General features: G+C 48.5%; 7 protein-coding genes across 11 annotated transcripts; 3 read left to right on the top strand and 4 right to left on the bottom strand.

Annotated features, from left to right (window-relative positions):
• Positions 1-112: 112 nt before the first annotated feature.
• LOC117580212 lies at positions 113-3,396 on the bottom strand. Its single transcript, XM_034266605.1, has 5 exons — positions 1,669-3,396; positions 961-1,613; positions 687-897; positions 475-621; positions 113-421 (listed from the first exon to the last, which is right to left on the bottom strand). Exons 1-5 carry the CDS (start codon positions 3,274-3,276, stop codon positions 269-271), a joined length of 2,772 nt encoding a protein of 923 aa, XP_034122496.1. The 5' UTR covers positions 3,277-3,396; the 3' UTR covers positions 113-268.
• A 47-nt stretch (positions 3,397-3,443) lies between these two features.
• On the top strand, positions 3,444-5,688 carry LOC117580215 (protein ST7 homolog). Its single transcript, XM_034266609.1, has 2 exons — positions 3,444-3,870; positions 3,931-5,688. The coding sequence occupies exons 1-2, from the start codon at positions 3,732-3,734 to the stop codon at positions 5,403-5,405; spliced, it is 1,614 nt and encodes a 537-aa protein (XP_034122500.1). The 5' UTR covers positions 3,444-3,731; the 3' UTR covers positions 5,406-5,688.
• Positions 5,689-6,172: 484 nt separating this feature from the next.
• LOC117580214 lies at positions 6,173-8,779 on the bottom strand. The gene is made up of 7 exons (XM_034266608.1): positions 8,596-8,779; positions 8,414-8,529; positions 8,220-8,354; positions 7,617-8,155; positions 7,469-7,558; positions 7,246-7,415; positions 6,173-7,184 (listed from the first exon to the last, which is right to left on the bottom strand). Exons 1-7 carry the CDS (start codon positions 8,700-8,702, stop codon positions 6,353-6,355), a joined length of 1,989 nt encoding a protein of 662 aa, XP_034122499.1. The 5' UTR covers positions 8,703-8,779; the 3' UTR covers positions 6,173-6,352.
• Positions 8,780-10,725: 1,946 nt separating this feature from the next.
• LOC117580257 (NF-X1-type zinc finger protein NFXL1) lies at positions 10,726-13,887 on the top strand. The gene is made up of 9 exons (XM_034266690.1): positions 10,726-10,875; positions 10,962-11,587; positions 11,645-11,803; positions 11,860-11,976; positions 12,048-12,164; positions 12,226-12,566; positions 12,625-12,811; positions 12,869-13,324; positions 13,380-13,887. Exons 1-9 carry the CDS (start codon positions 10,761-10,763, stop codon positions 13,803-13,805), a joined length of 2,544 nt encoding a protein of 847 aa, XP_034122581.1. The 5' UTR covers positions 10,726-10,760; the 3' UTR covers positions 13,806-13,887.
• On the bottom strand, positions 13,821-15,306 carry LOC117580258 (solute carrier family 66 member 3). The gene is made up of 4 exons (XM_034266691.1): positions 14,946-15,306; positions 14,623-14,882; positions 14,101-14,221; positions 13,821-14,039 (listed from the first exon to the last, which is right to left on the bottom strand). Exons 1-4 carry the CDS (start codon positions 15,097-15,099, stop codon positions 13,909-13,911), a joined length of 666 nt encoding a protein of 221 aa, XP_034122582.1. The 5' UTR covers positions 15,100-15,306; the 3' UTR covers positions 13,821-13,908.
• A 323-nt stretch (positions 15,307-15,629) lies between these two features.
• On the top strand, positions 15,630-23,458 carry LOC117580254 (F-box/WD repeat-containing protein 7). 5 transcript variants are annotated; one of them, XM_034266687.1, is made up of 9 exons: positions 15,630-15,784; positions 17,533-18,142; positions 18,188-19,003; positions 19,159-21,045; positions 21,109-21,290; positions 21,353-21,578; positions 21,641-21,851; positions 21,917-22,088; positions 22,159-23,458. In XM_034266687.1, exons 2-9 carry the CDS (start codon positions 17,609-17,611, stop codon positions 22,268-22,270), a joined length of 4,140 nt encoding a protein of 1,379 aa, XP_034122578.1. In that variant the 5' UTR covers positions 15,630-15,784; positions 17,533-17,608; the 3' UTR covers positions 22,271-23,458. The 5 variants fall into 5 exon arrangements, with proteins under 5 accessions (XP_034122578.1, XP_034122577.1, XP_034122576.1 ...); XM_034266686.1 differs by having other exon boundaries at positions 18,185-19,003; XM_034266685.1 differs by having other exon boundaries at positions 17,533-19,003; positions 19,159-19,421; positions 19,452-21,045.
• A 364-nt stretch (positions 23,459-23,822) lies between these two features.
• Positions 23,823-27,198, bottom strand: LOC117580256 (kinesin-like protein KIF23). Its single transcript, XM_034266688.1, has 6 exons — positions 27,063-27,198; positions 26,250-27,002; positions 25,641-26,190; positions 25,254-25,575; positions 24,643-25,190; positions 23,823-24,575 (listed from the first exon to the last, which is right to left on the bottom strand). Exons 1-6 carry the CDS (start codon positions 27,071-27,073, stop codon positions 24,102-24,104), a joined length of 2,658 nt encoding a protein of 885 aa, XP_034122579.1. The 5' UTR covers positions 27,074-27,198; the 3' UTR covers positions 23,823-24,101.
• Between the last annotated feature and the right edge of the window lie 508 nt (positions 27,199-27,706).

The raw sequence follows: 27,706 nt of genomic DNA, 5'->3' as shown, positions 1-27,706 counted from the left end.
TCGCGCCAAATGGAAATTTGAATCGAATCTGAAAGATCCTATAAATTTGGATTGTTAATTATATATAATTGATATATTCATTACTTCTTATGATACATTTAGGTGACACATGTATTTAAGATATTCTGTTTATGTTACGTTTTTTTTTAAGTTTTTTGTAAGTTTTGAATGGTGGATTTTAAATTTAATATTACTTTTCCAATTTTAGAACAACTACAAGGTGGACTTTAAAGTGATTCCAGATGCTACCAGTGCATTTTTGGTAGCTCTACACATTAACGTCGCTCAGGTAACGCTTCAAGTGGCCCTGCACACTGGCAGTGGCCCATTGCTCTCCAATGGACTTGAGCTCCTCATCCATGCGGGGCAGATTTGTCGAATTAATGGCCGCATGGTTGAGCTTCTTTAGGGTGCGATAGGACTGCAAAAGGGATATCATTTAATGGGCATAAGTTGCATTAGCGATTGACTTACCTCCGCTGTTGTTGTGGATATTAATTTGGCTACGACGAGCGCTTCCTCCACGACGCTGCCCTCGCGGCAAGTCTTGTCCACGAAACTCTGTGGACCCAAGAGATCGGCAGCGTGCAAGCGTTCGCCCAGCAGAAATAAACGTGAGTGCTGCGGGTTATAAAGACGGAATTAAGGGCTCTTAAATGCGTTTAAAGGTAAGCTGTCAAACACACCAATTGAGTGGACACCTTTGGGTGATTATGGAAGAGCGCATAGCCCTCGGGCAGATGCCCCAACTTGGCATAATTCGTCTCAAAGCAGCAATCATCAGCGGCCACGACATAGTCGAGCAGCGGCAATTGCATGACGCCCAGATTCTTTAAATTGCCAACAATGCCAGCGACCAGCGGCTTCGGGAATGTGGCCAGCGTGCGTAGATATGTTCTGCAAAGCAAACAGAGACAAAAAGGAAGCAAAGATCAAGGAGGAAGCGCAGATTCTACTCACTTGAGTGCCAGCATTAGCTGACTTGCGCTGTTCTTGCGCTTCTCCGCTGAGCCTAAGACCAGCTCCTGGCAGTCTATGCCCTGACAGTAGTGTGGACCCTGCACGGTCAGCAGCACCGTGTTGTATTGTGAGTTCTTGGCCACGCTGACGAGCAGCTCGTTGAGTTTCTGCAGCAGCTGGCTGGTGTAGGTGTGACCCGCTTTGCCGCGCTGCACATTGATCACCAGATGCGCCAGCTTGTCCAGCTTGTGGAGCACAACCAGTTCGTTGCTTGCCTTGGGCTGTGCACTGCGCTTCATGTCATTGGTGAGAGTGGTGCGTGCCTCATCGCCGCCTCCCGTGGATGTTCTTTGGTTCGCCTTGTTCTCGGGCTTGAGGAACTTAAATGTGGGATCATTCGCCTCCGCATCCGTTTTGTTATCCAGCGAGAGGCGACTCACGGACGCATTGCTGGAGTACGAGCTGTTTGAGCGGCGTCGCATGATCATGGAGTCTTCAGCGACGCGTCCCTTGTACACGTAGTCCCAGGACTCAGAGGCCAGTGGCTTGGTCTTAGTGGCGGGAGTTGTGGCTTCAGCGGCAGCAGCGCGTTTGCCGCTCTTCGGTGCAGTGGCAGTGGCTGCCTCCTTCTTGGGCGATGACAGCTGTAGGGGCTGCAAACCGAAAGTGTAATTAACAAATGAAGCAAAAAGGTTTGGAAATACTTACCCGTCCGGTTACGGTCATGGCCCGATTGCGCATTCGCGGCTTGTTCAACGTTTCGCCGGCACTCAGCTCACGCGCCTCATGCTCCACGGCTTGGATCATATTGGCTGCACCCTCATCCCCCATCAATCGATCAATTTCGCTCACTTTCTTCTTTTTCTGTGCGCCGCCATTGGCCAGGCCAGCGTTGGGCGTTTGCGAACGACGCTTGGCGGGTGCCCGCACCTCTGGCGTTGCTGCACGCATCAGCGCTGCGCTTGGCGTTTGGCAGCGACGCTTGGCGGGTGCACGAATCTCCGGCGTTGCTGCACGCATCAGCGCCACTGTGGCTGGACGCGTCTCCTTTTTGGGCAAACTCCTGGCCGCAGCTCCGCTTGGTTTCGCAGTCTTTGCGGATGTGGAGGGGCCAGCGCCATCTGCTGCTGTGGCCAGTGGCGGCGTTGCGGTGCCCTTGGAGCTGGCATATTGGGCAAACGATTTCTGTGTCTCTGGCACATCCGGATCCCAAATGATCTTCGGCACACGATTGCGCTTGACACCTGCTGGTGCCTCGCTGACCGCACGCTCTATGGGTGTGGCAGCCTTGGTGGGCTTCATGGAGTTAGCCAGAGTCCGGGCGCTAACCGCTTTTATGATTACTTTGAGCTGGTTGGGATTCAAATGCTTATTATTTGGCGGCACTTTGACAGTCTTTGGCTGTGGCGGTAGTGGCGGCTTTTTGGTTACAACTGCAGCTGCGGGCGCCTCGCTGTCAGAGTCACAGTCGGTCCAGTCGTCGTTGAGCGTGCTCACAATATCCTTGGGCTTGACCACAGCCACGGGCACTGCCACAGGCTCTTTGCGGCGCGATTTATGAGATGTTAAATCCGCAATTTGTTCCAGCGCCACGGCGCGTGCTTGCTCCGGCGAGAGCTTCGTTTTGTACGCCTGCGAGGGCGAGGCGGAGGACGTTTTGCTGAGCATTTTGCTGGACACAGTGGACTTAACACTCTTCGCGGCTGCTGCTGCCGGCACATTGTCTTCATCATCGTCGACCTCCAAGGTTGGATATTGGCCCTCCCCGACGATAGTCACCTCCACATCGACGTTGTCCAATTCGGAGAGTGTCTTCTCCATGGCGGACTTTTCCTCATTCGCGTCCGTGCCTTTTAGCAGTGCAATCAAATCCTCTTCCTCCAGCGCTGGTTCGCTGGTCTCCCCCTTGCTGGCCTTGTCCAACTGTGCTGCTGTCGCCTCTCCCACCAGCGGTGCAGCTTCGTCTGCGCCCACCACAACGGGACTGCCATTTTCGGCACCGCTGCTGGTGGAAGCAATTTCGATGACATTTTCTAGCGCCTGTTCGGCGGGATGTGTGTTGTGCATTTCGGCTATTTCCAGCTCCAGTGAACTCATCTCATCCAAGGCCACCTGCTCCACCTTCAATCCACCATTCGCTGCGAGCAGGTCGGAGCCCGCTGTTTTATTTTTTATCTCCCCCTCCTCCTCCTGCTGCACCGTGGCTACGGTGTTTGGCTGCGATTCTTCCTTGACGCGTGCGCCTGGACCAGCCTCCTCGCATTTGGACGGCTCCTTGGCTCCGTCCACTTTGTCGCTCGTCATCTGTGCCATCATTTCTATGGCCTCTTCACTGACTGCAGTTATTTATTTGTTTATCTAATTTTTTGATTCCCCGACGTGCTGCGATTTGGTACTAAAAAAAATCTATTCTATTGCTAGTGAGCGGCCATTTTTGTTAGAGATGCGCGAAAACAATCGATAGCAAACTATCGACAGGTATTTCTCTTTTGGTGGCTATCGAAAAACTAAACGCTCTCATCCCCCCCTTTGCAACACTCCGATGAATACTTTAAAGAAAAAAGTCTGCAGGATCCAAGGATAAAGCGAGGATATTTGTTTGTAAACGATTTGTTCAGCTCGAAAACCACTGCAACTCGGCGACGAGACGCTCTGAAGTGCACTCCACTCGAGGCGACGAAACGCTCGGTCGTGGCGGCAACGGGAAGGCAACAAAAACAACAACATCCAATACACAATTTGCCAAACCAAAAAAACGTTTGTGTCTCAGGATGTGGGACTCGTCCATGTTTCTCAGCACATTGACGCCAAAGTTCTATGTGGCACTCACGGGCACCTCCAGCCTCATATCGGGCCTCATTCTGATCTTTGAGTGGTGGTATTTTCGCAAGTACGGAACATCCTTTATTGGTAAGTTCCCCGTGCTCCCTCTCTGACTTCAACTGATTTAAAACCTTTTCCCTTTGACAGAGCAAGTGTCCATCAATCACATTAGCCCCTGGATCAATGGCAACGATGCCCAATCGGACTCCAGCAATGGCAGCGGCAGCAGCAGCAGCAGTGGCTCCAGCAGCAGCAGCAATGGCGGCGGTGGTGGTGGCAGCGGCGCAGGACCGGGCGCTGGTGGGGGTACCAATTCAACCACCAGCACGGGCACCCAAATGCCCGAATGTAAAGTGTGGCGCAACCCTCTGAATCTGTTTCGCGGTGCCGAGTATCAGCGCTTCTTTTGGGCGACCAGCAAGGAGCCGCTCACGTACTACGACATGAATCTGAGCGCCCAGGACCATCAGACGTTCTTTACCTGCGAAGGTGATGCACGCAAGGAGGAGTACGAGATTATGCAGACGGCCTGGCGTGAACGGAATCCCATGCAGCGCATCAAGTCCGCTCACAATGCCCTGGAAATCAATGCAGAATGCGCGCCCGCGTACATTCTGCTGGCCGAGGAGGAGGCCATGACCATCATGGAGGCGGAGAAGATACTGAAGACAGCGCTCAAGGTGGCGGAGCTCAACTATCGCAAGTCGCAGGCCACACAGCATCAGGGCGTCATTGCAGACGGCATGCATCGCAGGGACACGAATGTGCTGATTTACATCAAGCGACGGCTGGCCATGTGCGCTCGGAAGCTGGGCAAGTTGAAGGAGGCGGCCAAGATGTTTCGCGATCTCACCAAGGAGATACCCTCCATCATGAGCGTGCTGAACATACACGAGAATCTCATCGAGACGCTGCTGGAGATGCAGGCCTATGCCGATTGCCATGCCATACTGGCCAAGTACGATGACATTTCGCTGCCCAAATCGGCGACCATTTGCTACACGGCAGCGCTGCTCAAGGCGCGTGCCGTTGCGGACAAGTTCTCGCCGGACATTGCCTCGAAGCGGGGGCTGAGTCCGGCCGAGATGAGCGCCGTGGAGGCCATACATCGCGCGGTGGAATTCAATCCGCATGTGCCCAAGTATTTGCTGGAGACAAAGCCGCTGATTCTGCCGCCGGAGCATATACTGAAGCGTGGCGATTCCGAGGCCCTGGCCTATGCGTTCTTCCACTTGAAGCACTGGAAGCAGGTGGAGGGCGCGCTCAATCTGCTGCACTGCACCTGGGAGGGTACATTTCGCATGCTGCCGTATCCGCTGGAGCGCGGTCATCTCTTCTATCCATATCCAACGTGCACCGAGTGCGCCGATCGTGAACTGTTGCCGGCCTTCCACGAGGTCTCCGTCTATCCGAAGAAGGAGTTGCCCTTCTTTATACTCTTCACCGCTGGCTTATGCTCCTTTACGGCCCTGTTGGCCCTACTCACGCACCAATATCCAGAGCCAATGGGCCTGCTAGCACAGACAGTACTTACCTGGATCTCGTATCCATTTCAGTTGCTCAAAGAGCGCGTTGAGGCATTCTGGCCGTGCAACTTGCTGCAGCAATTGTCGCGTGTCTAAGTTGAGTGGATTAAAGGAGTGAGCCATATATCTATGGCTATCCCCTCTACCCGTACTCGAACCCGTACTACTCTCTGCCCTCGGATGACGCACACAAACACAAGGAAACACTCACACACACACACACTCACACGTACATTTTCAGCAAGGAACAAAAGCTACAACAAAAAAAAACATAACTACACTTATACACATACATATATATATATATATATATATATATCTATATATATTTTGGATCTTAATATGTCTGTGTTGTCTTCGTGAAATAAAGAAAGCAAAACAACAAAACAAAAAGCTACCAAAATCTCAGCGCTTTCTGTGGTCCCTCCCCTCTCTACTAAGACCTTATTCACATCATTATTTTAATTACTTTACTGTAACGAGAAGCGAGTAGCGTGTAAACTAAATGAAGAAATTATAATTTCATTTATTTATTAAATTGTATATCATTTTTGTTTCTGCTCTTTTCAATTGTCTAAAAGCTTCAGAGACAAATGCAAATGAAAAAACGACTCGAAATCTATCATATTTATTGGTGGGACAAATCTATCAATATGAGGCTATAGGGAATTTTCCTGTATTTATATTTAAATGGTATATGGATAGCTTAGTAATATGTCATATGTCGGCACTGAAGAATCCTTCCTTCTGCTCCTGAGAAGAATCTATCGCTGGATGACGGCTCTCGTCATCACGGGTACAAGTCACAAGAATAACGGACTGGCGAGTAATGGAATGGATATCCGTAGAATATTTCGCAGGGGTTTTAGAAAACAGTACTATTTATTTATTATTTAATTTTGTGTACATTGTAAGTTCTATCAAATTTGTGTAGAGCCATTATTTTGCCATGTTATTTGTTGTCAAGTTGTGCTCATTTATAATATGTTTAAAGTTCACTTTGTGATTGGGTTTACATTTGTTTCCTCTTCTGCGACATTTGCCTACAATTGGCAGATGCTGTAGTAGCCCCCGCAGACGTCACATTTCGTGAGGAGTTCGGAGTAGGAGTTTGGATTCAGCGACATAAAGTAGGCACTGACGGCTGTCAAAATGTCCACGGTGTGCGCGACAATCTCATCGTAGTCCCCATCTCTGTAGTTGTCCAGAATATGCTTAAGGATGTGATACAGCACCGATTCGGTGGCAATAAAGAACTTCAGCACCGACGTTAATTCAGCCAGCATTGTGTCCATGAAGGTGCGCGTTAGATTCAAGATGAAATCAAAGATTTCGGGTTCCAGGTTGTTGGCCATGCTGGTGATCAAATTCTCAATACTCTCGGCATTGACAATGTGTTCAAAGAGCACCTTGCCGTATTTCTCCAGGACAAAGACCACACCGCTGACCACAACGGAGCTAAGCTGGAGCGCATATGCGCCCGTGGAATAGTTGGCAGCCTCTGGTCCGTCAAGGGCAGTCGGATTGGGACCCAGCAGGCGGGAGCCACCAATCGTTCTGGTATTTACCGCTGCCTCATGGGTGGCGGGTATCGGCTGCCGCACCTGACCCAGTATGTCGGGCCCCTGATTATGCTGCACACTGGCACGCAGCTCCGCCGTATTGGTGGCCACCTGATCGTTCAGCACGAAGCCCTTGCCATCGGGCGCAAAGGCAGCGCGCACGCCCTCCTTGTTCAGCTGCTTGTTGATCTTGTACAGATCGTTGAATTGCTGCCGTGAGGGCACCTCATTCACGCCGCGTATTATGTCCAGCTTGCCCTGTGTATTGCCACGGATGCGTATGGTCTCTTTGGACACCTTATCAAAGGCGCGACTGCAAAACAAGCAACGAAAAGTGTTAAGAAAGTGATAAATCTAATATTTTAGCCGATTACCGCTGTCGATTGCTCAGTGTCTCGCGATAGCTGCCTATCTTGCTGTTCGCCGTATCATTGATAATTGTCGATGCCAAACGGAAATTGTAAACGCTGTGCGTGAACAGCACCAGCGAGGCCGAGAGCTGCAGCACATCCATGGCTGTGACATTATCGCCATCCTGATGTTTCTGCAGCAAAGACATAAGAGAGCGGAGTCGAAAAGATGCGATGGATGGCTTACCAGTATCAAGTCGAGCACACCATTGGCCACGCCAGTGCCCGAGATGACAATCGAGGAGATGTTAAACCCATTAATGGTCAGCTGAGTGATCTGCAAGGGGGATTATTATTCAAAGCAATGGATTCCAGGGTGATGGATTTGGTCTTACCGCTCCCACCTCCTTGCCGGCGGCTGTGGCCGCTGACATTGCACTGGTAGCACCTGCAGCGCCCAGGCCCACGGTTCCAGCGATAACGCCCAGCCAGTGGCCACGCGCCTCCCTGTCTGTCACATTGATGGACTGCTCATGCTGGCTGCGATCCACCAGCTTGGCACTGGAACGTGCCGTGGCATAACCGGCAGTAGCCAGGCCCACGGCACCGGCAGCCGCCATCAGAGGCGCACTCACCGGCAGCGTTAGGAAAGCGGCCACTGGTATGCAGGCAGCTGCAAAGCCACCGATCGCACTGCCCGTGTCCAGATATCCGAGCACCTTTTTCTTTGTGCTGCCCGCCGGTGTCGTGTACTTGTCCAGCCGCACCTGACCGTGGACAATCTTGTAAATGCCACGCTCGGGGGCCACCATCACACCGTCGGGTAGCTCGTTTGTGGCCACATATGAGGCCCAGTTCGGATATACGCGTCCATTCTCGTCCACGAACACCATGCAGCAGTTGAAGCTGTCGCCGCTTCTTCCGCTGTTTCCGGCTAGAGAGGGTGCAGAGAATGAGTACAGGAGTCTGCCGATGACCAGGAGGCAAAGGCAACTTACTGACACAACGACGCGTGCGGAAAACCGGATGACAAGAAAAGGAACGGCAATCCTCGGCGCGATTAAGATCCTGTTCGTTCGGCACAACCATTACGTAAATTATGGACGTCAGCGACTGGCGATTTGTATATTTTCCTGGAATCAAAAAATCTGCATGACTGATTGATGCGTTCAGTTGAGATAAGCGGCCTTACGCTGCTCCCACACCGCATTAAAGATTGTTTCTCGGATTTTCTCATTGGATGGCTGCGGATCGCGCACCAGCTCCCTCAGCTTACGCTTCAAGATGTGCGCCTGCTCTTTGGACAAGCTGGGGATGATGTCATTAGCTCAGTGCGCAAGCAATGTGCAGCTAGAAAAACTGCGCAATACTCACAGGTCCCAGATAATCTCCTCGGCATAGCCAAGAGAATCGGCAAAGCTTTGCTGAACCTCTCGGGCGGTGGGGGTAGCTGCTCCAACGTTATTGTTCGCCTCGGCCATTACTTCTCTTCGTTAGTTTCGACTGCAAAATGGAGCTTATTGCGGGAACGTACCATCAAACACCGGCACACGAACAGCGTTCCAGTGATCGATAGTTTTCAGAGCTGAATCCGCATCTCTCTTATCGATGTTTAGTTACTCGAATTTTGTTTAATTTTTGCAATAAACTTTTTAATTTGCGCGTTAAATACTAGTGACAAGTATTCGATTTTCCTGGTAACAGAATTATGCAATTGCTATTGTGTGGACAAAGAATATGTTTCCTTAGCTTACAAAAATTGTAGAAACTGTGAACTGAGACATAAATATCCGTTGCAGCATCTGAAACTGCGCGGGTTCTCAACCAAGATAAAAATAATCTTCTACAGGCGGAACAAATGTAATCGGCAAGACGATAGCGGAACCGAACCGGTGGAATCGATCCAGTTTGTCCCTGAACTAAACAACCGTACGTGCAGGGTGACCATTTAAGGTATATAAATCTGCGTTGGAGAGATATGTCAACAAATTTTTCATAATATAGAAACCAGGACTGTATTTCGATCGGTATACATATTATATAACAAAAACAAACAAATATTTGTATCTACTATTAAGGCATTATTATGTTTAAGAGCAGCCTTGAAACCCAAATTTTTTTTTTTTTTTGTTTTCTCTCTCTTTATATTTACAATCTGTTTTTAAACAATAAGTAAATTGTATAATTAATATTCAATTAACAGAAATAGCAGTTTTCCAATGAGCCCTGCTATTATATATAACATGAAACCCAAATGAATGTTAATTGTTAGTTGTTTATTAGAAACAGGGTATACAAATGCAAATACTACTGGGTGGCCAGCAACAAATTGTTAAATATCGTAACAAAACATTCTAACATTTCTAGCCTATTCAGTTATATCTTTATTTGTGTAAACAATCCAATAAAAACAGTTATAAACAGTAGGCCAATCTTGTGGCGAAAATCGTAGAAAATTGTAGATCCACTGAGGCTGAGAGTTTAGTTGAATATTAAAATCGAGTAAATATGTCATGAAATCAATGAGAGATGAAGACGCAGCAGCATAACGCAGCTGAATAATATTGTGCCCACTCGAATTTATTAGTAAGCAGGTAGGATGGGTGGCTACAATAATCATTTAAAAGCAGTATTATTTCTCCAATTTGGACAGAGCGTTTAACTTTTTAAATTGCGGTCGTTCAGCTGTCGTTAAGCCGTGCCCCCTATTCAAAATAGAGATCAATGGATTCTCGCATAGCTGCTGCCCCCCTTCTCTAATAAAGAATTAAAAATTAATTCTTTAAAGAAATCGATGCGGAGGAGACCATAAAGGAGACCCTGAGACTGACGGTTCGCATTCCACATTAATAGAGAAAATAATGAAATGAAAATGAAAATAAATCTATGTTCTTCTCAACAAGGACAGATAAAAAATTTGACAAACCAATTTGCAATTGCTTACGATCCGAAATCAAGAGAGTTGCAAACATATAATTGATTTAGAGACAGAAATTCGGTCAGAAAAGATCGCTGATGATGGAAGAGTTGTATCCTTTGAAAGAGTCACAATCTCAATTAATTACTTTAAAAATTTACAGATTGTAGCGATCGAGAATGTATACAGATCGGTATATGAAAAACATATGAAAAGGATAAAAGCATGTAAGTCTAAGACAAATTCATTGTTATATATTAAAAGCAGTTGATTAAATGGATTTATAATATTAAGTATAGCAAATCAATTTTTTTGGTTCACCTTTTTAGTTTATCCTTATTATGCAATCAATTGAGGAAAGATGTATCATAAAATCAGCAGATCCTGCGCAGAATTGAATGATGATTTGAGTAAAATTACATTTTTAAAGCTGAGAGTCCTAACCAGCTGGTAATATTAAATTAAACAACAAAATTGAGGAAAATGATTTTAGATTCCCGGTATATTTACAGTATATTTTAATAATGCAAGAGTATATTTCGGTATATTTCCGAGGGTCTGTCGGTATATTTGATCGATAATTCCGCGGTCACACTGCTATCAACGTCGAACCGGCTTAAAAATGGAAAAGTTTAATAAAGCCCAGGCCAAAAACCTTGCTGCGGCCCAAAAACTTGTGGACGCCTACGCCTCGAGCTCTGAAGATGAGGGGGAACTGGATGAGAAGAAAATTTTGGGTATGTGGCCCCCACAACATGCCGCTGTGACGTGTCCAATCAGCATCAATCTTATCTCTTCTGTAATATCAATGAATTCGCTGCAGATCAATTGTACAAGCACTACCAACCGACATCGAGTGGGTCTAGGGGAAAGACGGCAAGTGACAAGGATGCCGCACGCACCACCACCTTCCTGGAGAATACCCTGCACTCGGGAGCGGCGACTTGTCTCATCTGCATTGGCAGCATCCGACGTGTGGAGCCGATATGGTCCTGCGAGAGCTGCTATTGCTTCTTCCACCTCAACTGCATTCAGCGGTGGGCCAATGACAGCATGATGCAAATGAAAGTGAAGGCGGAGCAGCAGAATGGCAACCAGGGCCACTACAATCATTTGGGGGAGTTTGTGCCGCCCAAGCGTCAGAAATCACTCCACTGGTGCTGTCCCCAGTGCCGCAGGGACTACCAGCCGGCAGAGAAACCAGCACAATACAACTGTTTCTGCGGCAAGGAAGAGAATCCGCAGTCGCAGCCGTTCCTAGTGCCGCATTCGTGTGGCGAGATTTGTGAGAAACTACTTCAGCCCAAGTGCGGGCACGATTGCAAGCTCCTTTGTCATCCCGGGCCATGTCCGCCCTGTGCTCAGCAGGCGCAAGTCTCTTGCCTGTGTGGGAAATCAACTCCGCGGTCCATGCGCTGCATAGACAAGCAATGGAAGTGCCAGCAAACGGTGAGAAAGTTTTTAATGTATTCAATCCCCAATCCACTTATGACTTCTTCTTTAAAGTGCAAAGAGTTCTTGGCGTGCGGGAAGCACAGATGCAGCCAAGTGTGCCATCGACCAGGTCAGTGTCCGCCCTGCAGCAGCAAGAGCAACCAGCCATGCGAGTGCAAGCGAGAGTCGAAGGTGGTTAGCTGCTCGGATCGCAAATGGAAATGTCAAAATGTAAGTGGATATGCCCGAAGCAAGGAGTTCGCTAAAAGATTGCCAAAATCTTTCAGGTTTGTGGAGCGACATTTGCCTGTGGCTTGCACACATGTGAAAAGGTTTGCCATGCAGGACCCTGCGGCGGTGGAGAGTGTCCCTTGGAAGTGAGAACGTGCCCCTGTGGCAAAAGTGTATGTATTACTTACGCATCAGAACAACTCAATCTCGCAGCCCTCATGTCTTATAAATTTAATTTCCACAGAGCCAAATACGGACTTGCAGTGAGGCTGTGGAGACCTGTGGCGACACTTGCCAGAAGCTCTTATCCTGTGGTCAGCATTCGTGCACACAGCGCTGTCATCGCGGCAACTGCATTTCGGTAAGGCATTTTTCCGACACATAAATAGCAAGGATATTTGTTATTACAAATATCATTCCAGTGCCCTGTGAGGACAAAGAAGAAATGCCGCTGCGGTTTGCATGAGAAGGAGCTGCCCTGCTCCAAGGAGCATACTTGCGAAACCAAGTGCAAGCAAATGCGTGACTGTGGCAAGCATGCATGCAATAGAAAGTGCTGCGGCGACCAGTGCCCGCCTTGCGAAAAGATCTGTGGAAAGCAGTTGAGCTGCAACAAGCACAAGTGTCAGTCCGTGTGCCACAATGGGCCGTGTTATCCCTGTAAGCTGGAGTCTCAGATTAACTGCCGCTGCGGCAAGACGCGGCGCAGCGTGCCCTGCGGTCGAGAGAAGAGTGCGCGCATCGTCTGCTTGGAACTTTGTCGGTGAGTTAGAAAGGAATGAGGAATCCCCCAAATCTACTAACCAATGGAATGATTTCAGTATAACTGCCAAATGTCATCATGCCATTAAACATCGATGCCACAAAGGCGAGTGTCCGCCCTGTGGCCAGGTGTGTGGCCTGCCAAATGCTACCAGCGGCTGTGGACACATCTGCAAGTCGCGCTGTCACGAGGCCGTCAGAGTGAACCGGCCTGACGAGGCGTCGGCTCGCCCCCAAACCAAAAAGGTGAGAGAAATTTCCATGATACCGTAATTCCTCATATTTATTCGATTTCCCCTTTAGTACGAATACAAATCACTGCCACATCCACGCTGTGAGGAGGGCGTCAGCGTCACTTGCATTGGAGGCCACGAGGTGGCCACTTGGCCTTGCTGGAACTCCAAGCCCACTTCCTGCCAGCGCAAATGTTCGCGGAAACTCAAATGTGGCAATCACAAATGCTCACGCGTCTGTCATTCCGTGTCCAATCCGCAAGATATGCAGCAGCAGGCTGGCTGTGCCACATGCGAGGAGGGTTGCATAATACCCCGTCCTACTGGATGTATACACGCCTGTCCCAAGGGCTGCCATCCGCCGCCCTGCACTCCATGTGGTTTTGTGATAAAGAGCAAGTGCCACTGCGGTATCACGCACCTGGTGTACAAGTGCAGCGAATATTACGATGAGGCGGGCACTGTCCAGGAGATAATCGAGAGGCGGGAGAAACTCCGCAGCTGTGGCAGTCGCTGCTTAAAGAATGTGAGTGCATTCAAATTAAGAACAGATCCCATTTAATAATGATTCTTGTTCCCAGTATCCTTGCGCACATAGGTGCATGTCAATATGCCACTCTGGCAAGTGCCCCAATCCGCAGCTTTGCCGCAAGAAGGTTCGCATTTTCTGTGCCTGCAAGAGACTCAAACAGGAGATCGCATGTGACAAGCATAGGGCTGGACAAACGTCGCTGGAGTGCGACTCTAGCTGTGTGGCCGAACGCACCCGTGCCCAGGCGGCGGAGCTGCAGCTTCTGGAAGAGAAGCGCCGCAATGAGGAGGAACGCAATCGCCTCGAACTTGAGAAGTTCGAACAGAAATTCGGAAAACGCAAGCACAAAGAACGCAAAACCATAGACGTTGGTCCGCCCAAAACCAAAATGAATTGGCAGCGTACCGCCATTTATGTGGCGTCGGTAATGATTGTTCTGGGAGCCATAGCGGTGGCTTTCTATGCCGACAGTTAAAGGACAACAACGAAACACTCTAAAGATGAATCTATAATATCAATTTAAACGGATAAGAATAAACTACAACAACGACTGATAATCTTGAGTATGGATGGTTCTCTTAAGCCTTCTTCACCTTCTTCTTATAGAAGCAGGCGGCTGCAAAGACGGAAGCGCTGAGGAACGTCGATATAAGGAAGTTCGAGAGCAGCATCAAGTCATGCGACTGCACATACACTGTATAGATGCGGGCTAAAAGGGATAAGGGAGAGTGTTAAAAGAAAAGTTTAATTCTGATTCCAAGTCTACGTACTCATGTTGGTGAAGGCAGAGAGCGCCCAGGTTGTGCGGCTGACGGAGCTGGCATCCTTTGTCCTCAGTATGGCCAGCAGCTGGAGCACCTTGCTGGTTGCCCCAATGGGCGTGCAAAAAGGCTAATGAACGACAAAGAGGAAGCAATTATTTAAATAAATATATCAGGTGGTCAAGGGGGCCACCACCGACAAGAGTATAAATAGCTGCTCAAACATTATACAACAATAAATGTTGACCTTGGACAAAGATGATTCCCCGTAAAGAGCGGACGGACAGAAGGCTTTATCGGAGATAGAAAGAAAAAAATCTAAAACAAACAAAACTCGTTTACCGAAATCACAGAAACATAATTAGTTAATTGGAGCGGCTGCGGAGGTGTTCGGGAAAACAAGTTTGAACTACGTCGAACGTGTTATCTAGCCAAAAATTGTTATGTCTGTGGGACGTCAAAAGCCCCTTTAATCAATGACAAATGTGCACATAGACGATATAAATTGACCCTATGTATTGCATTACTCACCACCAAGAATGTAAGGATGATAATGGGAAAGAGTTTCAGGTATATGAGCGTAGCTATGATCACATAGGCCACGGCAAATATTTGCGTTTTCTTGCCGAGCAGATTTTGATACTTGAAGGCGTAGTAGATGAGTATGTATTCTTGCAGAAGGAGCACGGGATACTCCATGTAAGAGAGGAAATCGTAGTCACTGGTGTAGTTGTAGGATATCATCACTGTGTAGCTGAACAGCTCCAGGCATAACCCAAGAACGCTTATACCTATGTACGCAAGCAGAGTGAAATATGAGTGGGCGGACAGGATGTGCAAGGTAGCTGGCTCACCTTTCGAGGATTGGTTCTCTCTTATCGTATTTATTTGCGGCACCTTGATCACCAAGCATGATGAGACTGTGATTAGGCTGAGCAAGTCGGCAATCACGAGCACTAAACCCTTGTCCAGGTACTCGGACACCACCTCGGACAGACCTCCAGCCATCTCGACGGTCAAACGAATTTTAATAGTTTTGCTGTGATTTATTTAAACGCAAACTTTCGATGACCGGCTGCTGGCTATCGATGAACGGCCTAGCTAACTCATCATCCATGGAGTGCCTTTATTCCAATTCCCAAAACATATCCTTACATCACAGCCACGAAAAATGTTGTAGTTGCGTTTTCCGGATTTCCAAATAACTAAACTTTTTCCGCGTATCGATTCATTGCACTGTTTAAGGTCGTATCACATTCGACTTTGCTAAATGTCTAACTGTAAATGGGCGTATGACATTAGACTAAACTGAAAATTCAGAGATTGCACGAGTGACACAGCGATAAATTAGTTCTGAAGTCCGTGCGTATCCCAATCTCACTCACACTGCATGCTATTTATGGCTGGTCCCACTCTTCAATTTAAGTGCAGTCCAATGCAACTGCAGCCAGGCAGTTAGCAAAGTGTCATACGGCCGTAACGACTCCATCGATAGTAATTTCACGCGATACCTGTGGTGTCTTCAAGATGATGGTTTCGTATATCGATAATTAATAAAAGGCAGGCTCGAGTCATTAGTTTTTTTCGTCTGTCCAAGTAAAATTTATGTTTCTAAAAATTAAATAAACAAAGTAAGGTTTAAACGGTACCACTCCAGAGTCTACAGTACTCCCCGGAGCAACGGCACAAATAAGTATGTGGAAATTCGATTAAACGTGTGCCCCGTGTAACTGTATGTGCGTGCGTTCGTGTGTGTGTGTGAGTGGGCTAAACGCAAAAAACTTTGAGCGGATGGAATAGTTAAATAATTTAACCAAATTGCAACTGTTTGCCTTGGGTATGATGCACAGAGTCAATTCGCTTTGCAGAACATTGTAAAAGTAAATTATAGAAGGGATAACGCAGCAAACTTTTCTCGTGGATGTCGTGACATTTGCTCTGTATGCGTATGTGTCTGTGTGTACAACAATGTTCACATTTTTCTTTTGTTGTTTGCTCCACGAATTATGGGGCTGGCTGGCTCGCTCTCCTCCATCACCATCGCTGCAGTGCAGGTGCAGAAAAGTGGGGTTAGGGCCAATAACTGAGAATGAAATGCAGCGGAAACTCTTAAATTGGCTAACTAAATATTTCATATATCGTAACTACTGGTCTATTATCTTCTAACTTAATTTCATGCATTTATAAAGTACATGTGTATGTGCGTATTTAGGGAGCAATGTGACGACTCCTCCCGTGTCTAAAAAATTCTTTGGGCCATCGTGCTGTGGCATGGGCTATCCTGCGGCACAGGTAAATGTAAGGCAGACTGTATGAATACGGCGTGAAAGCAGAGACCCCGAAGACCCTAAGCAACGTTTTTTGGGGGGAGGTCAACAGCCAATCACCGAAGGGTGGGAAGAGAAAGAAGGAAAATATATTCCCGAGAATACCTCTGCACATCTGATCTGTTGTCTGTTGTGGCGAGTGATGCAACAGCAGGAGCGCTGCTGAAAATTCCTTTGTGATCGCCCCTTTTGTTCGCCTCGGATGCTGATGCTGCCTTGCAATGGCTGCGCACCCTGCCCCTGCCCAGCCCATCTCCACTGGCAGCAGAGATCCCTTTTTCTACACGCTTTTGTGAGTGTGTTTGTGAATATGTGCCTCGTTTGTGTGCGATCGGTCTTTGGTTGGTTCCCTAGCTGCTCCCCGGTGATGATGCTGTGTGACAGACAAGGCACGAGATACACGAGACGACGATCTGCTTGCTCTTCCCAAGCCAGTCCCATGCGGAGGGAAAAGATAGCGGCTTGAATTGCAAGGTGTACGTGATGTTGTTGTTGTCGCTGCTGCTTCTGCTGTGTATCTTTTCTGCTGCTGCTTCTTCTTCTTACGTCCGTTACTTCTGGCTCTCTCGCCATCTCTTCTCCACAATACCTTTTTGCTGCCGCCTGCCCCGCCGCTTGCCTACCTGCCTCTTACTGTATACTGCATATGTGTATGCGTGCGAGCGTGTGAGTGTATGTGAGTGTCTTCTTTTTGTTGTAATACCCGTTTCGTCTTCTTTTTCCCATTCTACTTCGCGCCGTTTTAGCCTCTTCCGCCGATCCCCGATCCGATGCACTTTTGTGATTTCCTTTTTCGAGTTTTAACGACAACGTCGTCGGCGGCAGCGGCTGCCTTAAACAATTTTTCCCACTGCTTTTCATTTCTGTTCGTTTTTTTTTTTGCATCGTGTTGCGTGGGAATTTTTAGAGTTCTCCCCGAGCACAAAGGATAAGCATTGAAATTTATAAAATATACGTTTATTATAAGAGTGTCTATAATTTGCAGTAGGAAGTAGTACTAAAAGGTATCAAAATGGAAAGCAAATCTAGTCTGAAGCATCCTACTCCTTTCTCTCCGTTCCCCTCATAACCTGATATGGAATACATTCCTTAATGACCATCGTTGTCTTTGCAGGAGATAAAGGCAGCGAACTGGTGAACTGGTAAAGCGCGCTGCCCCGTTTCGTTTTGGATGCTCGTCAAGTATTATTATGGAACAAGGATGTCCTCCAGCTGCTAGCGGGAATTCCTGGACCAGTGCAGAGGAGGGGTGTACGGTCAGCGGCCAGCTCATTGAACTGAAGAGTCAGGCGGCGGCAGCGGCAGCGGCAGCGGTAGCGACGGCGACGGCAACTACCAGCCAGGAAGCAGGAGCAAAGACAGCAAGATCAGCTGTATCAGCATTTTTATCTATGTCAACTCTGAGGGAGGATGTGGAGGACGTGTGCGTATCGTCGAACTCTCAGCATGGCTTCGCAGTAGTGCTGGATGATGAGTCCAGCACCTCCGGGGTGCTGGAGACCTTTGAGATTAGCTCTTCCAACTCACTGCCCACCAGCACGAGGCCGGCATCTACCGTTGGCGTGGTGGTGGCCGTGGATGATAGCTCCTCCACAGACACCATTAACGACGATGACCATCCCTCCTCCGAGCACAGTCATGGGGGCTTCTTCAATGATAGTGAGGAGCCGCCGATTGTCTGCCTTATAAACGACGATGATGATGATGATGAAGAGGAGGAGGAGGACGTCGAGGAAGTGGAGGCAGATGTGGAGGATTTGGAAGAAGAAGATGAAGAGGAGCTGATCGAGGATTATGATGATGTGGAGGACATTGTGGCTGGCATCGACTGTCCAAACACATCACAAATAGCCCTGCCCGACGGCACCATCATGACCGCCGATGGCTCCAAAATCTTCCTCGAGACACCCGTCGTGGAGGAGGCTCTGCCGCATCCCCATCCCGATGGGACCGATGTACCGTCAGAGTTCGGCGATCAGGTCGGAAAACCGAAGCGCCTGAGCGACGAATTTATGCTTAACGAGGATCAGGTGGAAGACCAGCACCAGGAAGCACATCCACATGGAAGAGGAACCAAGTCTGAGCCAGGCAACTCCGACGACAGCCGGCCGGAGGCAGACGATGCCGCCACATCCACATCAGTCCATGACAGGCTGATGTCAGTGCGGCTGAGGCAGATGAGTCTCACCGCCAACGCCACGTCGAACCCCTCGCCAGCCGCATCGGCCACATCTGCCGCATCTGGTGGTGCGCAAGAGGAGGCCTCTGCATCCACATCTAGCTGCAGCTCCAACTCCAACTGCAACACCCAGCCCCTGTCCAAGGCGGACATCCAGTCGATGGATCTGATAGAGCGGCGCGACTTTGAGACAGAGCAACGTCTTACTGGTGGCATCATTCTGCGCACCAGCTCACTGCTGAGTCGGAACAAATTGAATCTAAGTCTGATCAAGTCCATGGGTGGCGGAGGGACAGCAGCAGGACCCGGAGCAAATGCCGGCGGAAGCGGCGGAGTCATCAGCAGCAGCAGCAGCGATGATTGGCCCAGTGGCAGCAACGGACGAACCGTCTCTTCGGACAGCAAGGTGAGTAATTTATCAATCAATATGGAAAGCCCCGAAAACAAGCAGTCGTAGAACTGTCAGTCTTGTAAATAGAGAGGGATCTCTAGAGATTATTCATTCCAAAGAACATTCCTTCGAATATAATAACTTAATAATTCCATTCCCTATCCATTCAGTGCACGTACAAGGATCTATCGACGACCCCCACGAGCAGCCGCAAGTATACCAACAGTCGGCTGAGCAAGTCCACTGCCAAACTGAATCTAGGATCCACCCTGGGCACATCCTCAACAGTGGGTGCAGCAGCGTCCAGCAGCTGCAGCCAGAGCACCAGATCCTGCACCATGCCGCAGTCATCAGAAGCGGCGGGCTCAGGAACCAGTTGTACGGGAGCTGCTCGAACGGATGTGTTCACCAATACCAATTCGAATGACGCTCCATCCACATCTACATCCACATCTACATCCACATCCACATCCACTTTGAGCTGTCAGGAGCAGGAGGAGAAACCTAGTGCATCATCATCCGCCCAGTCCATCTCCTTCAGCTCTGTGGGCTCGCAGACTTCTCAGGATGGCGGCCGCACATACGCTTTACACTCCACGTCATCATCCGGATCGGCCTGTTCCGGATCGGCAGTTGCCGATGATGCCCAGGCCTCGACGTCCACGTCAGCATCAGCATCCTCCTCCTCGACATCAGGCAGCACAACGCGACGTGAGTACGCAGCAAAGGCGACGCGCCAAGTGAACGCCAGTGCCCAGACACAGGAACGTCTATTTGCGCGCCTACCAGGTTGCGGCGGCGTGGCCGGTGTAGCAAAGACATCGGGCGGTGCTGCAGCTCATGCATTGGTCACACGTCAAAGACGCAATGGCTCCAACGATGTCATAGTCCTGGAGGTTGTAGTCGAAGAGGGCGCCGCGGGTGCAGCTGGAGCCAACAGCAGCAACAACAACGTCGTAGATGGTGGTCTGATCGAACCGGGAGATGGCGATGAGTCGTGGTTCAACTGCGATGAGGAGAACAACTCGGATTTGGAGGAGATTTGTACGTGCCAGAATGGCAATAGTGGCTACAGCAGCGGCAGCAACGGCAGCCTCAGCGAGCCCTACGACATGGAACCAGTGGAGTACGACGAGCCCATCTCATTTTCCACATCCTCCTCGGCCATTGGCGACGGCGGCTCCTCCACCGCATTCACCAATACCGGAACATTGATTTCTCAACAGCGCAAGCGCAAATACAACGAAGTGCGCATTCTCGAGGGCTGTGAGTATTCCATGGCCATCTCGGCCAGCGGCGGCATTGGCGGTGCTGGCTTTGGAGTCGGCGATAATAGCCGCAAGCGTATTGCCTACGATTTTGCATCCACTCCACGCTCGTCGTCACAGCACTTGGGCCCCACAGCGGTGCTGTCGCTTACGCCATCGCTGGTGTCCAACGCCAGCACCACGACACCGATTGGGCGTCGTACACCCCGCGGGGTGTCCGCCCGTGACAATCCGCCGCCAGAGCTGCAGCACTGGCTGCAACAGTTCCAGCGCTGGTCCCATGTGGAGCGTCTGCTGGCCGTCGATCGTCTGATTGACCATTGCGATCCGTCGCAAGTGCGTCACATGATGAAGGTGATCGAGCCACAGTTCCAGCGGGACTTTATTTCGCTGCTGCCTCGGGAGATAGCCCTGTTGGTGCTGTCTTATCTGGAGCCGAAGGATCTGCTGCGTGCTGCCCAGACGTGTCGCAGTTGGCGCTTCCTCTGTGACGACAATCTTCTGTGGAAGGAAAAGTGCCGCAAGAGCCAGATCCAGACGGAATCGCGTAGCGACCGACCAAAACGGGGACGCGATGGCAACATGCCGCCCATCTCATCGCCATGGAAGGCCGCCTATATGCGGCAGCACATCATCGAGATGAACTGGCGCTCGCGACCCGTGCGCAAGCCGAAGGTGCTGAAGGGCCACGACGATCATGTCATCACATGCCTGCAGTTCTCTGGCAATCGTATTGTGTCCGGTTCCGATGACAACACCCTCAAGGTGTGGTCTGCAGTCAATGGAAAGGTAAGTGAATCTTAATTTATTAACTCTCTCCGAGCTCTGGTCTGAAGTGATTTCTTTCTTTAGTGCCTACGCACACTGGTGGGCCACACTGGTGGTGTTTGGTCGTCGCAAATGTCTGGTAACATCATCATCTCGGGCAGTACGGATCGCACGTTGAAGGTTTGGGATATGGACAGCGGTGCCTGTGTACACACACTCCAGGGGCACACGTCCACTGTGCGATGCATGCATCTGCATGGCAATAAGTAAGTGAAAGCAGCAATCGAAGCTCTGGAGCTCGTTACTAATCACCGTTTTGTCTCTCCAGGGTGGTCAGTGGCTCTCGAGATGCCACCTTGCGGGTCTGGGACATCGAGTTGGGCTCCTGTCTGCATGTCCTTGTGGGCCATCTGGCGGCTGTGCGTTGTGTACAATACGATGGAAAGCTTATTGTGTCCGGAGCGTACGATTACATGGTCAAGATCTGGCATCCAGAGCGGCAGGAGTGTCTGCACACGCTTCAGGGGCACACAAATCGCGTTTACTCGCTGCAGGTACTAAAATAGAGATACCCATCGATGAGCATGGTATAATAATACTGTGGTTTCCCCTTTAGTTCGATGGTGTCCATGTGGTGTCGGGTTCCCTGGACACGTCCATTCGTGTGTGGGATGCGGAAACGGGCAATTGCAAGCACACTCTGATGGGCCATCAGAGCCTGACGTCGGGCATGGAGCTGCGCCAGAACATACTCGTCTCTGGCAATGCCGACTCCACTGTCAAAGTGTGGGACATCACAACTGGACAATGTCTGCAAACGCTGTCGGGTATGGGACATGGCTGAGCATCTTAAGAATCCCTGCTAATTCTGCTTTCAATTTTCATTCCAAAGGTCCCAACAAGCATCAGTCCGCGGTCACTTGCCTGCAATTCAATTCACGATTTGTGGTCACCAGCTCGGACGATGGAACTGTCAAGTTGTGGGATGTGAAGACGGGCGATTTTATACGCAACCTCGTTGCTTTGGATTCGGGTGGCTCTGGTGGTGTTGTGTGGAGGATTAGGTAAGCGCTATAATCATTTTGTTTAGAGGAAAGAGTGGGATCTAACGCTCTGATGCTGTAATGATTTCAGGGCAAATGATACAAAGCTGATTTGTGCGGTTGGCTCACGCAATGGGACAGAGGAAACAAAGCTTATGGTCCTGGACTTTGATGTGGAGGGCGCTTGTGTCAAGTGTTCATAGGAGCCACTCAATAGGCTGCAGCTGCAGCGACCACGTCTGCTGATCTGCATTGGTATGGGTAGCAGCGTCGTCAATCGAGATTTCACTCAAGGAACAAACAACAAAACATTTGGAGCCACGATTTACACACAACCACAACAACAATCATCCAAACATCAGAGGTACACATACAGCGGATGGGTGAATCCGTAACGTAACTTAATGTAACGTAATGTAAATGTTAACGCTTGCCTTGCCAACAAAAATTCAGCTGCTAACATATATCCACACACACTACACTCTTACACCACACACATACACGAACATATTGTGAGAGAGCGAGAGACGCGCCAGATTGGCGTGGTTTTTTTTAGAGGTTGGGAGGGGGTGTGGCTGTGAGGAGTAGAGCGGAGAGGAGAGTGTGTCTTGTTAATAATTTGTTTCTTTAATTAACGTTGCTTTATAGCCAAAATTCGTTTTCCACCGTAGAATAATTTTTTGCTCCTTAGTTTTTATTACCATTATATACATACATAGCATACAAACATACATTTAGATATATAGAGATCGAGGAACAGCATACGAGTATATTAGTTAGTTGTCGGTCTGATGAAGTGCGTCTGGAAAAGAATATAATATTAGGTATTACGAAATTTTATGCATACAATTACAGTTAACAGTTTACAGCTACAGAAGAGAAATATTTTCGAGTTGAGGCCCTGAAAGAGAGAGAAAGGCGAGCGTTTCGTTTATGAAAAACACAGCTTTATATTGATTAAATTGGTATTTGCTTAATTTGAATTTAAAGATGATTAATGATTATGATGAATGATGTATATGTTAATATTTGCACTTGATTTGAGATTGAGTTTTCGTGCCGTTTATGCCGATTATGTTATAAATTTAGTTGTGGTTCCCGTTTTTTGTTTTAACTGTACCCCACGTAGTACCACGTGTGTCCATGTATCCATGTTGTAATTATTTAATTGGGTTTGATTCGACTCGATTCGATTCGACACCACACCACCATCCCATTGGGGTAATTCCAAATTCCATGTGGGTGCGGGGAGTGCGCCTTCATTTGATTTTGACTAAAATTCCTCATTTGCCAGGAACCTGCCACAATTGCCGTATATACATATATAGCGTTAAGAAGAAGAGTCATCCCGTTAGTAGTCTCGTGAAGAGCAGCTCACACCCACACACACATACACACAAAAAAACACACGCTGACACTTATACACACCACATGCATGCATACGTACATACATACATACATGAAATCATCAAGCGAAAAACATATATTTTAATTATAGACTGATTTATTAGTAATTGAAATTAATCTACAAATATGTATGTGTAAAACGGTACCGTATGTATTTCAATAAATTTATCGGTTTAAGCATTGAATAAACGCAGGAATAACAATAAAAACAAAAAATAATAGTTAATACCATCATAGACATCTGTATGTGTATTGTACATATTTGCTTCTGATTGCTACTTTATTTGTTCAAATAAAAATCAAGAGGCAGGGGCGGATATGTACTAATATAAGAAAAATATTGAATACTTTGCAGTAAAACTATTTATTTTATTATAAACCTATAAATGGACGTTGGTTTCACACTCCTCCCACGGCCATAGGCCACTCTGGAGACGTTGGAGATGCTTTACTCAGTTGCGAGGTTACGAATTCATCGATGTGTGGAACTTTTATACAGATTATTTACTTGGAAATCATTTCAAAAAACAAATCACTTCATTCACGATTCAACTTTAATTGTATGTTACGCTAACTAGAAAAATAAGCTAAATGCAAAATCAACTTCATGAACTACAGAACAGTGCTTTAGATCTTTGTCTTCTTGCTACTGTGCCCCTCGATGCCGAGGTTGCAACGCGAGGCAACATCCTGGACGGAGGTGACCGTGCTGGGCAGGGCGCTAATAACGCCCATAGCCGACATCGTGCCATTGCTGGGACGCTTTCGCGTTGGTGAATGGACGGGTGACTTCTGCTTGAGGCACTCCACGTCGTTGAACACCACCTGTGCACCGCCGCCACATGTTGGTATCACATTGCCCTTGTACAGCTTCGTCTCCACATCACCGTCGGTGTCGGCCTCCTGTGAGACAAGGCAGTATTTGTTGGCGCCGTGCTCGGTCAGCGTCTTCATGTCCGTCAGCTTGGTAACCGACTTGCGATTCTTCAAAAAGGGCTGCATAATTGTACCGAGTGGCACGGGATTGGCTGCACGATGTTCCAGCCATTTGTCGCCAGCGGAACGCGAGCGTCGATGTCGGTTGTTGGCAGCTGCCACGCCCTGGATGGATGGATGGATTTAGAGACATTAGATTATAGCTGACAGAGCAGAAGGACAGAAGGCTTACATGTCGAGGCGTGGCATAGATGTCTGTTCGCGTGGCAGGCACAGATGACTCCGTTCGAGCAGTGAATGGGCCGCGATCCTTGTCGTTGAGCAAATCCTCCGAGCTCTGCGAACGAGGCATGCTCGGCAGATCCTCAGACTGTAGAATATTCGAAACCAATCGCAGTTTCTCGTCCTTAATGCGCATACGTTCGTGCAGTTTCTCCCGTTGTTGGCGGAGCTTTATCTCCAGTTCCCGCTTGTTCTTATCCGACTCCACTGCCATTTTGGAGCTGAACTTTTTCTTCTGCTTCTCCTTCTCGTGCTCCTTTTGAGTAAGGAGGTTCTCCTTCTCATTGAGTTTGAATGTCAGCTCCTCGATCTGCCTGTCCCGCTTACTCAACGTATTGTTCAGCACATCGATGGAGCTCTCATGAATTCGCACCTTCTTTTCCAAGGCCGAGCTGCGGTCGCGCTCCTGCTTGTAGACGGCCTTCAGGGAAGCTAGCTCCGTGCGCAGCTGCATGTTGTCTCGGTCCAAGTTCATCAGCATCTGACGAAAATTGTCGCCTACAAGTAAACAAAATTAATTAGAAGGATTCCCTTTAGAGAAGTGGAAGCTGTACGACTAACATTTGATATCCAAATTTCCGCGCAGTCTCTTGCGCTTCTCAATGCGCTGCTCCAGGTAATGCATGAGCTCCTGGATCTTGAACTCTGCCTCAGGGCTGTCCATTTGATAGGTGGGAAAATCGGGTCCCAGACTGTAGACCAAAGCCACATCCACTTCCAGGTCCTTGGCCTCGGGAATGCCCAGCTCGTTCAGATTGTTGACTGCAATCTTGAACAGCTTGTTGGCCTTGCGGCGGCCTGGTGTCAGGCCCAAGTCCATTTTCATAGGCGTGGCCCGTGCTATTTGCACTTCCTGAGTCATCTCTGCAAACTTCATAACTTGCTGCAAAGTAAAAATATAAGTTTTGAGCAACAGGGGAAGACAGAGTAGCCGTAGCTAGCTCCTACCATATTCTCGTCATAGTCCTCCATTCTTGGATTGATGCAGACGATCATAGACACTTGGCCCTCGCCGTCAAAGTAATTCTTAAACATGTGCGTGATCTTCGATTCGCGATATGGTATCTTCTTGGGGGCAAAGCCATTGCTGGTTGCCTGCTGATTTTCGCGCAGATACTCGAGGCATTTGCGCAGCGTCATCAGTGAGTTGTTGATGTTTCCAGCCTCGCGAAGCCGCTCCCCAGTGTTCTTGGTACGCGAGGAGCGCTCACTGCCGGCCAGATCAACCAGGGACAGCTGGCTGACTGTGATGTTATGCCTGTCCTGTACAACATTCTCCCCCTGGCTGTCGGTGGGCGCCTGGACGAGCCTTATGTTGAACACCGAGTGGCTGCGACTGGACTCAGCATTCAGGACCGTGTGGCCCATGCGCTTTTTCTTTTGTCCCATTTGAAAGATATCTAAGGCATCCTCCACCGTTTTCACCTCCACCTCGGTGACGCCATGGACGAACATGTGGTGTTGGGCATCCTCGCGAATTATTTTGCTTTGCAAAGTCCTGCAAATAGTTGATTACTTACTGGCACACTCCAAGGATAGGATATCTCTGCCACTTACTTCTGTATGCCCGAGTCCTCTAGGAGATCATACACACTGTTGTTGTATATTTCTATGTAGGTGACAAACACCGAATACATGTTGTCCTCGTCGAGGCCTAGTAGGGGCGTTGGCTCCACCGACGCTTGCGAGGCTATCTCCGGATCCGAATCCTTGTTTCGATATGCAAAGCGACCGGAGCCGGCAAAACGCAGGTTCATCTCTTGCTGCCTCTCCAGCAGAGCATCCTCTTCGGACAGAATCTCGAAACCATTCAGCTTGTCCGGCTTGAAGACAAATTTCTTTGCCTGAAAATCGGATATGGTACGAAATAGCACGTCCAGGCAGCGGGGCATTATGCCGCGATGCCTCAGGTTGCCAGTCATTGTGTACGTCTTGCCGCTGCCCGTGACACCATAGGTAAACAGCAGACTGTTCCGCCCACGCACTAGGTTCTCGACCAGTGGCTGTGCAACGGACGCGAACACATCCTGCTGCGTGGCATCCGACTGAAAGACGTGCTTGAATATGTACTGTATCTCGCGCTGGGCGCCGTTCTGTTTGTGGTGCTGCAGCAGCTGATCCTGCGGATTCAGTGCGATTGTCGTGGAGTTCTTCACCCGCAGAGAGGTGAGGTCCGCATCCGATTGGAGCGGGCGGACGCGACAGAACACATTTACCGGATCCTTTGCCTTTTCCGCCGTGTCCCGACGTTGTTTCTCTGTCGTTTGATGCACTCGAGGTGTCTTAGCGACGCGCATCGGCGTTCGTGAACTGCAAGTCGATTTTCCATGAATTATGATGCACACTTTTCAGCTCTCGCATTCTACTTACACTGCCTTCATTTTAAAGTAATTTTATTTCACTCAAATAACTCCGACGCTCTGTGTTTTTCACAAATTTGTTTTTTTTTCGATCGTTAGCTTCAAATTTCAAGCGCCAAGCGACGCCACGCTTACTTTGTCGGTATGTTTTGCTCGGTGTGACCGCGGAATTGCCGATAAAATATACCGACAGACCCTCGGAAATATGCTGAATATACCCTTTCATTTTCAAAATATACTGTAAATATACCGTAAATCTAAAATCCCTTTTTTATCTTCTGTTTAATATTACCAGCTGATTAGGACTCCCAGCTTTAAAACTGTTATTTTAATTGAACAGCATTCGATTCTCCACAATATTGGCTGATTTTCATGACTGATGAGTCCTGGCGCCTTTTTCTTTGAAAAAATCAAAAATAAATAACATACTCGACATATGTGTTTATTATCGATAGTTTAATTAATCGTTTTGACCTTTTTAGTTTTAAACTTAATTTGGAAACATTCCAAGAAAAGGGTGTCGCGAAAACTAGCCAATCTTTTTACCTACCTATCTAATAATATAAAAAAACAACATCAAAATCGAGGAAAATAATTTACGGTATATTTACAGTATATTTTGACATTTCGGTATATTTCCGAGGGTCTGTCGGT

The sequence above is a fragment of the Drosophila guanche genome, unplaced genomic scaffold (genome assembly GCF_900245975.1).
Source record: "Drosophila guanche unplaced genomic scaffold, DGUA_6, whole genome shotgun sequence".
Lineage (NCBI taxonomy): Eukaryota > Metazoa > Arthropoda > Insecta > Diptera > Drosophilidae > Drosophila > Drosophila guanche.
The sequence above is the reverse complement of the archived record's forward strand: the minus strand, read 5'-3'. Positions and strand labels throughout refer to the sequence as shown.

What these genes read in the sequence shown, in the direction of transcription:
- LOC117580258 (XM_034266691.1), bottom strand. Translation starts at nt 15,099, where the DNA reads ATGGCTGGAGGTCTGTCCGAGGTGGTGTCCGAGTACCTGGACAAGGGT. An exon ending in AGAGAACCAATCCTCGAAAG is followed by an intron (nt 14,883 to 14,945) that starts GTGAGCCAGCTA and finishes TTGCGTACATAG; the next exon opens with GTATAAGCGTTCTTGGGTTA. An exon ending in TCATCCTTACATTCTTGGTG is followed by an intron (nt 14,222 to 14,622) that starts GTGAGTAATGCA and finishes GTCGTTCATTAG; the next exon opens with CCTTTTTGCACGCCCATTGG.
- LOC117580256 (XM_034266688.1), bottom strand. An exon ending in GAGGACTCGGGCATACAGAA is followed by an intron (nt 26,191 to 26,249) that starts GTAAGTGGCAGA and finishes AACTATTTGCAG; the next exon opens with GACTTTGCAAAGCAAAATAA. An exon ending in TCTATGCCACGCCTCGACAT is followed by an intron (nt 24,576 to 24,642) that starts GTAAGCCTTCTG and finishes CCATCCATCCAG; the next exon opens with GGCGTGGCAGCTGCCAACAA.
- LOC117580215 (XM_034266609.1), top strand. Translation starts at nt 3,732, where the DNA reads ATGTGGGACTCGTCCATGTTTCTCAGCACATTGACGCCAAAGTTCTAT. An exon ending in GTACGGAACATCCTTTATTG is followed by an intron (nt 3,871 to 3,930) that starts GTAAGTTCCCCG and finishes TCCCTTTGACAG; the next exon opens with AGCAAGTGTCCATCAATCAC.
- LOC117580254 (XM_034266683.1), top strand. Translation starts at nt 17,609, where the DNA reads ATGGAACAAGGATGTCCTCCAGCTGCTAGCGGGAATTCCTGGACCAGT. An exon ending in CCGTCTCTTCGGACAGCAAG is followed by an intron (nt 19,004 to 19,158) that starts GTGAGTAATTTA and finishes CTATCCATTCAG; the next exon opens with TGCACGTACAAGGATCTATC. An exon ending in GGTGTTGTGTGGAGGATTAG is followed by an intron (nt 22,089 to 22,158) that starts GTAAGCGCTATA and finishes TAATGATTTCAG; the next exon opens with GGCAAATGATACAAAGCTGA.
- LOC117580214 (XM_034266608.1), bottom strand. Translation starts at nt 8,702, where the DNA reads ATGGCCGAGGCGAACAATAACGTTGGAGCAGCTACCCCCACCGCCCGA. An exon ending in CCGCACGCGTCGTTGTGTCA is followed by an intron (nt 8,156 to 8,219) that starts GTAAGTTGCCTT and finishes CACCCTCTCTAG; the next exon opens with CCGGAAACAGCGGAAGAAGC. An exon ending in ACACTGAGCAATCGACAGCG is followed by an intron (nt 7,185 to 7,245) that starts GTAATCGGCTAA and finishes CTTGTTTTGCAG; the next exon opens with TCGCGCCTTTGATAAGGTGT.
- LOC117580212 (XM_034266605.1), bottom strand. Translation starts at nt 3,276, where the DNA reads ATGATGGCACAGATGACGAGCGACAAAGTGGACGGAGCCAAGGAGCCG. An exon ending in CAGCTAATGCTGGCACTCAA is followed by an intron (nt 898 to 960) that starts GTGAGTAGAATC and finishes TTTGCTTTGCAG; the next exon opens with AACATATCTACGCACGCTGG. An exon ending in CAAAGGTGTCCACTCAATTG is followed by an intron (nt 622 to 686) that starts GTGTGTTTGACA and finishes TATAACCCGCAG; the next exon opens with CACTCACGTTTATTTCTGCT.
- LOC117580257 (XM_034266690.1), top strand. Translation starts at nt 10,761, where the DNA reads ATGGAAAAGTTTAATAAAGCCCAGGCCAAAAACCTTGCTGCGGCCCAA. An exon ending in AATGGAAGTGCCAGCAAACG is followed by an intron (nt 11,588 to 11,644) that starts GTGAGAAAGTTT and finishes TCTTCTTTAAAG; the next exon opens with TGCAAAGAGTTCTTGGCGTG. An exon ending in GCAGTCGCTGCTTAAAGAAT is followed by an intron (nt 13,325 to 13,379) that starts GTGAGTGCATTC and finishes TCTTGTTCCCAG; the next exon opens with TATCCTTGCGCACATAGGTG.